The sequence below is a fragment of the Protomyctophum parallelum genome (assembly GCF_964188405.1).
Source record: "Protomyctophum parallelum genome assembly, chromosome: 11".
In the NCBI taxonomy this organism is placed as follows: Eukaryota; Metazoa; Chordata; class Actinopteri; order Myctophiformes; family Myctophidae; genus Protomyctophum; species Protomyctophum parallelum.
In genome coordinates this window covers 17,522,242-17,534,179 of record NC_139707.1, presented here as the reverse complement: position 1 = coordinate 17,534,179, position 11,938 = coordinate 17,522,242, and the positions used below count along the sequence as shown (strand labels likewise).

The 11,938-nt window shown below is 42.1% G+C and overlaps 1 protein-coding gene across 1 annotated transcript; it reads right to left on the bottom strand.

Annotated features, from left to right (window-relative positions):
• Positions 1–1,353: 1,353 nt before the first annotated feature.
• On the bottom strand, positions 1,354–11,408 carry LOC310866531 (protocadherin-17-like; the record flags this gene model as incomplete). Its single annotated transcript, XM_083776172.1, has 4 exons — positions 1,354–1,931; positions 7,423–7,592; positions 7,744–7,802; positions 8,931–11,408. 4 exons carry the CDS (start codon positions 11,406–11,408, stop codon positions 1,354–1,356), a joined length of 3,285 nt encoding a protein of 1,094 aa, XP_083632298.1.
• Between the last annotated feature and the right edge of the window lie 530 nt (positions 11,409–11,938).

Sequence of the window (11,938 nt, the reverse complement as noted above, 5' to 3'; positions counted from 1 at the left end):
TCAGAGGGACAATTAGGTTCCATGCTGCTGGAGTGCATAAGTGACAGTCACAGGCGAATAACAGGTTCTGTTTGGAAAAAGATTAACCAGTGGATGGATTGAAACGGCTGGTGCAGCCTGCTACTCTGTTTATGACCTTTCGTCAATGCGATTTCCTCACAACAAAAAACACTGTGATTGCAACTGCTAGTAGCTGCTCATTGCAAGTGGTTTTTTGTGTGTCGTCGGCAAATGTTGCGTTCATATTGCATCATTGCCTTTAAATTCAGTCAAAATCAGTGCGGATCACTCTTCCTTTAAGTCTGTTTTGATTTGATGTTTAATGAGGTGTGCTGCAGGGCTGAGTTGAACACCTCTTCAGGTACAGTACTATATCATCTACCCACTTTATTTGCACACCATTTATACAATTTGTAGTAAAAGATGCCTTTTGTGTGGTATTAACTTGTCCTGATTAGTTGTTACAGTTCTATATACTTTCCACGAAGGCTATACTGTATGTGCCACGCTTGCTGGGTTTGCGTTGCTGACAGTAAATTAAACAACATGAATCTTGTTGTCATGCTTTAAATGATACCATGGAAACAGAAGTACAATTCCACATAAAAAAAAACATGATACATATGAACATATTTATAGATGCCATTTGTCAAAATAATACCATTCCATGCACGCAAGAAGCCATGTGTATACAAATTTAATAAAACACACAACAACACTTACAGTAGCCCACATTCACTTGTAAGCTCAGCTTATTTGCACAGAAACTGCAGAGGACAACAATAAAATACAAATACATTCTTAAAAAACAGTTTTAAGGAACCTCAAATGGTTTTTATGAAAAGGGACATCCCCTGTTGCACCACCATAAGACAGTTCATAAGACACTTCACTTTTGTATTGGACGTCACTGATATGTATTTCAATTGCCTGCAATATTCAAAGAGATGTTTCTCATACACTACGCGGGGACAAAAAGCATCACTGTACAAAAGCAGACAGGACTCAATAGCTACAGTAGCAATTCTTTCAACAGCCTCACAAAATCGGAGCTTGAAATGTGTAAAATACAGACATCTAATTGACAGGTACAATACACCATGGAACATTTGTCAGGTAAGCAATGATTTTCTCCCCATACCATCATAGCAGTCAAGGACACACTTATTTCACCTTAACACAACAGGTCACAAACAAAAAACAAAACAAAAACATACAAAGCAGGTGGTTTTTGGTTATACAATGCGTGTCTGAACCCTCAGTGGGTCAAAGGAAATCACCTCTTGGCCATTAATCTGTGATATCATTATCACACCCCCTGTCAGGTGTGAGCAAGCAGGATCAGATGACCTGTCAGTTCCCTGTGTCCCGCGGGTCACGCATGCACTCCACCCCCCCACACTCCTGGCTGATGACAGAGCTGTGAATGAGGCTGCTGGACAGGGACTTGGGCCTGAGCTCGGAGGTCATGTAGGTGGGCTCCTCCAGTTCTGTGTGCAGTGGAGAGCACTGGCCATCTGGAGGTCCGTATGCACTGCTGTCTGAGCCCACATCCCTCTCTTCCTTGGAGCCTTGGTCGGGCAAGTCTAGGGGCACGCTCTTCTTGGTGGGACTACTGGACGCAGATGGACTCTCCTGCAGTGGTGGGCTCAGAGCACGCTGGGATTTTAAGTAGGGTTTGACGTTGGCCACTAAGATTGTACTGTCCCGCTGCTCCTTGCCAAACGTGCTGAGGGTTTTTCTGCTGCCGCGGCTGATGGTGCCATAAATCTCTGTCTCTACCATGGCCTCCATTCCCACAGGGATGAAAAGGTTGGTGCGATTATCGCCACTGTCTGCTTGGCTTCCTACCCGTAATTTTGGCATCCAGCATCTGTCAGAATGTCCCAGTGCACGACATTCATCAGTGCAGTGGACTGATTTGTCCTGCCCTACAAAAACAGTTATAAAGTTGTTAGTGTATATAACGGGGGAAAGGGGAAAACAGCTTGACACAAAATACATTTCATATTTAGTCAAGTTGGAGAAAGAAATTAGGCCAAATTTCAAGAACGTTAGTCCCCATAACTTATCTTTCAACATAATAATAACTAATTACTAATTACACTCTGAGCTTGTTGCACCAGCTGTGAGTGAGTTCACAAATAGCCATGTAGCGAAGTCATTCTGATTTACAAGAATATCCCACGCAGCACCCCACGGCCCACACACACACACTATGAAAAAATAAGCAAATATTTTCACAAACCACTTACATCATTTGCATACAATACTAATTACAAGAACTGCATGCGTTTTCCACACATGCAATAACATTATTAAATGAATTTAACATACATACAAATTGAGTAAAAACTACTTTCGAGATCCAGGATATGAAACAAATAAATTATTTTGCTAAGTGGCCGATAATTGCTGGACAGAGAAGCGCGTTCTCTCTTTGACAGTGCTGTTCATCGTACCAAAGATTTGATATCCTGATCAGCAGGGAAATGTCTAGGGCTGTCACGATCATGATACTTGACGATTAATTGTCACGCAAATAATTGCTATTAACGATTGCCAATTGTGTTTTTGGCATTTATCATTGGAATATATAAAATAATACATTTATGTTTGCCTTTTAGAATGAAGATGATGCAAAACTTATTATCCAGAATAATTGCGATTAGGCAATTATGTTATTGAGACAGGCCCAACACACTGTATGATGCAACAAATCTCCCTACAAATGAAACTTAAAAACAACTCTGTAGTTTAGTCAAACAACTCATAGTTCCATCAGATACAATATATACCAAAATGTCTTCCTTAAACTCTTTTGATATGACAGAGAAATTATATTCTAATCCTTAATTTGCTTAGTTATTATTATTTTTTATTACAGAAGTGTATTTAAAAATACACAGTATAGTACAGTATAGCATTGCATTTTTGCACCACCATATAATATGCAAATAGATATTGTTACACAGTGCAAACCACCAGAATTCTATTCTCTGCTGGGATCATAAGATCAAGAGAAAAAATATGCATTTTAGTTCAAAATGCATTTTACATCAAAAAGGGAGAGCAAAACGAAGTATGGAAAAACTGCAACACAGATTCCACACATTGCAACTGGTGATCGGAAGCATCTCCAGCACAGATTACAGTTTTGTGGCCCGTGCATTCGTTTTTTCTGTGTTACTTCTATTTTATCAGAGGTATTTGTATGTATTTATCCCTGAACGTGCACAAGGCCATAGCACTAACAGTACAGAGAAGTATTGAATCTATTCCAGAGCTACAGTACCTATCGCACTATAGAGAACAATCAAGTTGACAGTGACACAAAGAGATGCATGTGCTTAGAAGGTTCCAGATAAACACGCTAGTGTATTTTTGTCACTGCTGTTGCCTGACTATACAACCATAAATAATAGAGGTAATATAATGATACTCCTATATGGGTAGAGTATACATACATATATATTATTCTTAATGCCTAAAAATGACTACATAATTTTATTTTTCCTTTCACTTGAATGGCATCTAATTCTGCATGGTTTAAGTGTGGGATTCACAGTCCACTTTTGTAGACATAATCATATCCACACATAAAGGCTCAAAACATCAGACCTATGTGTTCACACATCTTAACAATATATCAATATTTAGAGAAACCACATTTGCACCTATTGCTGCGTTCACAGTTGTGGCGACGAAAGCTACAAATGACCAAGCGTGGCCATGGCTGACCACACTTGGTCACGCCAGTGGTTCTCAAACATTTTCATGTCAAGGACCCCCTAATTGATAATGATATGTATTTGTCCACAAACCCTCATTTGAAAATATTTGTGCCCGGGAGCCAAAAGAGAAGATTTGTGTATAAAATGTTCAAAGTTATTAAAACATGGTGCATGGTAAAACAGATTTTGATGCTATATTAACTAATTTTGCTGGAGAGCCTGGAACCTCCTCAAGGACCCCTGGGTCCCACTTTGAGTACCACTGGGCTACTCTGTTGCCGATTCATTGTTGAAGTGATGCTCAAGTCACACTGCATAAATCAAAATGGTAGGGTTAAACACTAACTGGTTCAACTGGTTAACAGCGAGAATACATGTTTCTTCCATTCACGGCACGGGCAGGAATTGTGGGGAACGAGATTGACGCTTCACTGCATTATTGGAACGCTGAAAAAAGTTGAAGCCAACTATTTTGTCGCATGTGTCAGGCATCAGTTTGTAGTTTCTTGTCACTAGCTTCCATTGAAAATGACTTGTAGCCTGTTGCTTTGTCACCGCTACTGTGCACGCAGCATAAGATACAGCTGATAAGTGGATGATCATGAAGGCTCGTTAAAATGAGATATACCGCTTTGGGTTTAAAAAAAAAGGCAAAAGTGACAAATGTGACAAGAAAATGGTTAGCAATGTGACATTGCTGGATATTATTATTATTCAGTTTAGGCTATGTTGAGTAGTTTCTATGAAAAAGTTACAATTTGGAGATGGTCTATTAGTGTACATTGTATACTGCCGATTGTATTGTTTCTAGCATATTGTATTAGTTTCCATATTGTATAGTTTCTTTATGCTCATCATTATACCTTTTATATTTTGAGAAAATAGTCGTCCATAGTTTGTAAATGTTTCAGCATGGTTCAATACATCAGTGTAAATGTTTCAGCATGGTTCAATACATCAGTGTAATGCACCAGACTCACCTAGACACATTTCTGTGCAAATATACCTGGCAATAGACTGAATTCTGATTCCGACTGTATCCTGGACCTTGACCAAAGTTAAAAAAGCTTAGCAATCAAAATGTGCTTCCATCTTGTTTAATTTCTTGTTCATCCTTTCAATTTCCGATCCGCTCCGTCCCCCCTACAACACTAAATAATTTCTAATAGGTATAGAATTAGAGGTTATTCAACGCTTTATATTTTTACTGCACACCAGGGCATTCTAAATAGAAATAATGAAAATCTAGCAACATACCAACTGTGTCTATACTTTCTCCCCCACCCCCCCCCCCCCCCCCCCGCCCCTTTTTTTTCTTTTATTTTTTGTTGCAAATACATATTCATAAGCTGGTAGTAATCATTGCAGGTGCTTTAATGACCTGTATCAAAGCAGTAGGGAAACTGAGGAGGTTGATAAAGGTTACAGTACAGTACAGTAGTTAACCTATGGGCCGTTGTATTGAGGTGTTTGGAGCGATGGTGATTTATTAGGCGGTACTTCATTTTAGATAATGGTGCTTTGCTGGCAAAAAAAAGTAATATACTCAATTTAGTTTCAATAACTATTCTTGTTGTTTTCATAGTTTCACTTCACCTGGGGTGAGTTGTGCACATTCCGTACCCACTACATTTCCCACACAGGTGTGTGGGGGCAGCTGCACATGTGTGTGGGTGAGTTCTGTGTATAGGTGATGTCTACAACGACACTGCATAATGCAGATCTTCCTTCCTGCAGTCGACAGCCAGTGATACCATTTGCCAAACCCAAGCGAACAAATTCAGACTGACCATTGGTTTTGCTTTTTAACAGCATTTCCTAATATGGTCGCTGTCTGGAAAAAAAACTACCTGTATTCCAATGGGTTCCAATGTTATGATTTAGTTACAAGCTCTTGTTACTAGTTTTCATTGGATAAATATTTATAAAACCCACAGACCTAAACACTTTCAACCTGGTGTCTCTATTTTGGATATTAAAGTCGAAGATTTTCAAAATGTACAAAAATAGCTATCTACAAGCTCACAATGATGCAACACATTGTGAGCATGTAGATCACCTGCTTTCACTACTTTTGCTCGTCTCTGTCATGGCACAAAGTATAAAGTATGTACATGTATGTATGAAAAAACATTAAAAGATGAAATGAGAGATATATATATATATATATAAATATGGAACGTCCTTGCTGCAATCAACAGGCAGTGATAGCATTTCATCTTTGACTTGCCAAACCCAAGGGAATGAATTCAGACTGACCATTGGTTTTGCTTTTTAACAACATTTCCCACATGCAAAGAGAGAATGTCGGGGGAAAAGCAGTAGCACAAGCCATTAATATTAAATGCAATGCCCCACTTCTTTGCATTTCTCTTATCTTATAAATGCAGGCATATAAATTAACTGACATTCCAGTCATGCAAGCATCGGCACTGTGTGTAAATCCTGCTCTGCACATATGAAACATCTCTTATAATATATCTCCATTTGATTGGCCTTTGAACTTGGGTTAAGAAATCAGATTCAGAAATGTGCAACATTGTGATTGAATTTACACCTCCCACAGAGCAGGTTTGGCTTGCCGTGATTGGCTGGCCGCACACGCACACACACACACGCACACACACACACACACACACACACACAATTTTGGCACTAGAGTGTTCTTAACCTTAGTCTCCTGAGCTTGCCACGAACAAACAGTTCATAGCCATGCAAATGGTGTGGGAAGTACTGCATAGGGACCTGTAGGGACCTACAGTATTCTATACCAAGGGCGTCTGTCTCTCACACAGGGAAATGAGAGACAGAACCAGTTCACACAAGTCCACCATTATCTTTTCCATGGAATACACGCCAACCATAATGCGTAGTGTATTTTTCCCATACACATTTTTAGTACAAAAGGTTATCCACGTGAAATTGCTAAATATATAAATCCCTACTGTCACAGTGTCATGTTTGAAAGGGCCGTGAATGTCTGTAAGAGATTCACAGTCATCAACGATTACCCCACGGGCCGGGTGGATCATTTTAATCATTTTTTCTTTTGTTATTTTTCTGTTATTTTAGTTTTTTGTTTTTTTAAACATTTCTATTTTTGCTTTCCACAGTAATGCTAAATTCCTTTCGGAAGACACAAACAGCAGAAAAGTCTCTGTTAGTTGATCAAATGTATTCAAGTGAAAGGTGGAAACAAGTGTCATGTTTCATGCTTTCTTTTTTGCACTGAAAGTGTCTGTCACATGCACTTTCTTGTCTCCGTTATGTCATTTTCAAGACATGGATACGCAGAGTTCACGTACAAATAATGACGTGATCAAAAGAGACAGCCAACGCACGTACAAAAACTCAGACAGTTGATTGTGTTCTTCTTCAGCCAACTGACTTTTATCCTAACTATTGTCTGCTTTCCACTCCGGTTCCGTCGCAACATCTTGGCAACACACTCATGATTACTGCAATGGTACCTGCTGCAGCTGCCTTGGAGAGCTAAGATTTCATTCCACGAAGAGCATTATTATGTCGATAATAGTGAAACATCTGCCTGGGTATAGCATTACCAAGACGGGGGCAGTAACAAGTACACGTGCACACGGGGCACCAGGCTTAATATGAACAGTATGAATAAGGATCTGATACAAGAATCAGGCATCTTCAAGTTGTCAGACAGAGAGGGTCCACTTACCCTGTTCAAGAGCCTGGCCATTAACCGCTGTTGCTTTCATCTTGAGGGCCTCCCTAGCAGACGTGTCGCAGTGTGAGCCTTTATTAGTATCCTGGTCACTATCAGCCTGGTCACTATCACCATGGCCACTGTCTCGGAGGCTTGCACGTTCTGCATCCTTAAATGTTGAGCTGCAGAAGAGAGAGAGAGAGGGACAGAGTACACATAACCCACCGGAGCATCTCTGTAAGCGCTCCTATTTGACAAGTCATGGTCAGATTGTCTGATATAGAGATTAATGTAAATTCAGTGGCCAGAGAAGCCATTGGTTAGAGCCCTTACCTTTGAACAAATGGCTGCCTGTTTCCAACATAATTGGGCTCCGAAGGAAAATTATCGGTCTGAAAATGAGAGGAGAAATATGTTGCTTGTTTGCCAACTCAGATTGTTCCCCACACAGGGCTGAGAATTTTGTGAGCTTGAAGTATCCTTACGATCTGAATCACGTGGAAATCCTTGAAACGTATTAATACAATGTTTCCGTCACACAACAGCTGCCAACAGCAGCAGCATTGATAAGCACAAATATTCCTCATGACCATATGTGTCTTTGGCAAGGCAAAGCAGTAATGCATTATCCACTGTCATCTGCATGCATTTCCCCCCTCTATCTTGAGAGTAATGTGTTTGTGTTTTCTCACACCCACATGCCCTAGCAACTGGTGACAGTGCCAGGCCTTGTCATCTGTGTTATCATCTCTAAATGAGTCTGTCTCTGAGACTGGCCTAGATATCCACATCATTTATAAAATAAAATAAATAATGCTACAAGACCTCACTTGTATAAATAACCCAGCCATTGCTACAAGGAAGGGCTGGAAAACCTATTATAGGCCTTACCCTGCCAAATTTGGATCCGGATTGGTGGAACTGGCCCATGTTTGCCGGAGGGCAAGAAACACGATTGTAAGGTTATGCTGTGTGCATCTGTCTGGCTCACGCCGGTTAGGTAATGTGATCGGACAAGCTGCTCAAACACCTGTCCAATCCCACGTTTGTGGCAAGGTTTTGGTTTCACTCGATAGTGGTGGACCTGGCAGGGGCACAGCAGTCTTGTCCAAGACTCACACTGTTTGCATGTCTAAATGAAAATACTTTCTGATTATGAAGACCACCTGTACGGTCTTGAGGGAGAACACTCCTAATGGACCATTTTCAAATCCCTCCTACGCCCCCCCACCTCAGTATGACTCAAAGCGCCATGAATGCAGATGAATAGCCTGTGACACTGCCTCTTCAGCAGAATATGTGACACTTCGATGGCATATATGATGCTATATCTCCTAAATGTATTTGATAGTGTGACAGTGTCATAACAGGAAAAAGAGAGCATGTCTGATTGCAGTATTTTCTCTATTTTCCGCCCTTTCTATTCCATTGCCTTTTCTTTTGAGAGATTTGTACAGGAAAGCAGAGCGAGCTGATAAGAGAGAATAAAGGCCAGATAACGCACACAGCGTGCTCCTTACCTGTATCACTGACATCCTATTCACTGGAGTGTCAGTGCTGAGCCCAGCGAAGCTGGTGTGGCTGGTGTGGCAGGCTGCCCGCGGGACCGTAAGGCTGTTTGGCGTGGTTTTAAGGTACATGACCTCTGACCTGGGTAAGGTCAGGGGCAGGGGACTCTGGTAGTCAAAACAGATGGGCGAGGTGATCAGCGAGGGGCTGCTGACCACGTTCATTCGGCTCGCCGAGTCCCGCTCTTCCATCTCACTCTGCACGAGCATGATGTCACTCTTGTTGATCCTCTTCTTTTTGCCTTTCCCCGCTGGAGGATTGGAGTACTCAGCCATGCGGCAGTTATAATTCCCAGTCTCCTTATCTTGATGCTTGGACTTGACAGCGATCGCAGTCATGACTGCTAAGAGCATGACGGAGATGATGCAAAGGGTAACTATGAGCGGCAGGGACACGTCCCAGGACTGCTGCTCCCCACCGGCCCGGGAGCCCCCGCCCGCCACTGCGTCCGAATTCGCCTTGATGATCAGCTTCGCCACGGCAGACAACGGCGGCTTGCCGTGGTCGGTGACCTTCACGACCAGCTCGACCACCGAAGCCACCTCCTCCCAAAGAGCGTGGGCCGTCCTGACCTCCCCCGCCACAGGGTCCATCTCGAACAGGTGATCCTCGTTTCCCTCGGCGATCTCATAGGTCAGGTGGCCACTTTCACCGTGGTCATGGTCCACGGCTTTGACGGTGGCCACGATGTAACCGATGCCCACGTTTCTAGGCACCGGGATTTCCGCAGTGTCATTCTGCAGGAGCGGTAGAATTATAACTGGAAGATTGTCATTGACATCGAGGACACTGACCCTGACTGTGGAGGTGCTTTCCATATGTGGAGACCCTGCATCTTTAGCTTGAACTTTGAACTCAAAGAATTTAGTCTGTTCATAATTGAAAGACCTCGAGGCATATATGGCTCCATTAGTAGGATTAACAGACACATAGGTATACACTGAAACATCTCCGATGTGCGATGGCAGAATATAGTAAGACACAGTTCCATTGCGGCCTATATCTGGATCGTGGGCTAGGACAGAACCTAAATATTCTCCTGGGATGTTGTTCTCAGGCACCTGAAGTACGTATACTGACTTTGTAAATCGTGGTGCATTATCATTCTCATCCAATATCTTAACAGAAAATGACTTGGTGTAGTTCAGTGAGGGGATTCCATTGTCTCTGGCAACGATTGTAACATTGTATTCGTCTTTCAGCTCCCTGTCTAAAGGTCTGTCTGTAAGCAATGTGTAGAAATTATCATTGTTTTCCTGCAGTCTAAATGGCACATTTCCCAATACTCTGCACTGGAGCTGTCCATTTCTCCCGGAGTCTTTATCTGTGACTCGCACCAATGCAATGACAGATTCTGGAGGTGCTGCCTCACTGATGGCACCCTGGCGGACAGACACAAAACTTATTATTGGCCAATTATCATTTTTGTCAAGAACTTTGACGGTTATTTTACAGTGGCCTGGTATTGGGTTGGGCCCAAGGTCCTTCGCCTGCACGTCAAACTCAATGATTGGATTCTCCTCATAGTCAATTTCTCCCTGAATCTTGATGACACCAGTGCTGGCGTCAATGGAAAATAAATCTTGCATTCTCTCTGATGCATATCCAGAAAAAGAATAGACCACCTGTCCATTACTCCCTTCATCTTGATCGGTTGCATTCAAGTCTATGAGTACTTTACCAGGTGGTGAATTTTCAGGAATCTCTATCACATATGAAGATTTTTCAAATACTGGGCTATTATCATTTGAATCAGTCACTCTAACATTGATTTGCATGGAACCTGATCTTGGATATTCACCTCCATCAATTGCTGTTAATAAGAGGGTGTGATGACTCTGGTCCTCCCTGTCCAATGGTCTCTGAACAACCAGCTCTGGATATATAGTTCCGTCACCCCTCACTTTTAGATCCAAAGAAAATGTATTGTAGTCATCTCTGGTGACCTGGTAAGTTTTTATTCCGTTTTCTCCAGAATCCGAGTCGTGCGCAATTGTCAGAGGGAAACGCGTACCTGCAGCTGCATTTTCTGAAATATCAATGTTAATATGATCTGATGGGAAACTGGGCGAGTTGTCATTTATGTCCAGTATATCAATCTTGATCATACATATTTCCTTGTCGTTGGCAAACACTTCCATGGAAAGCTGACACTTTGGGTTGCGCCTGCATAACGTCTCCCTGTCAATCCTTTGTTTGGTGAAGATCAGTCCACTCTCCTGGTCAACATCCACCAGATGTGGAGCAGAATTTTCCAAAACTCGAAAGTTCGATTTTTTCCCTCTCTCGATAGCACCATATCCGGCATCTTTTGCTATATTCCCGATGACAGTGCCTGGCCCCTGCTCCTCCGGAACAGAATAATTAAGATTTTTCAATGTTAGGGCTTTGACCCACAAGAGAAAGAAAAAGGGGGCAGAAAGACGCATCCCGTCAAATATGCGGTAGAAAGAGGAGAGGAAAAATATCCGCGTTGACTTTCAACCTGTTGATTAGCTACTGCAAACCTAAAGGACTCAACCCAAGCCAGGCGTGCGGTTTGAATTGAGACTCATCCAAGGCGAATTGTGTATTCAATCGATGTATCACCCCTTCTCTCCTTTGATCGGTGGTCTTTTATCTTCTTTCACATACCGTTCAGCTAGGATGAACTCTTTCTGTAAACAAAGATGACCGCCCAACGACACTAATGCATGAATGTAAGATCAAATTCAACATGGTGTGCCAGGCATGTTCCGTTTTCCTTAAGGACGGCTAAATAAATCATCGCTGCTGATGAAGTCCCTCTTGCATCAAGGTTAAAAGCATTTGAATCTGAGCTGTGAAGGTTAGACTGTAGCCTACAAAAGCGCATTGCCCTCCTGCGACATCTACACCTAGGCTACAGCGAATACTGACATGCCCGTTCAAAATGCAGCATTGCCCAATATTACGATTCACAATGCATTGACTTTGTTTC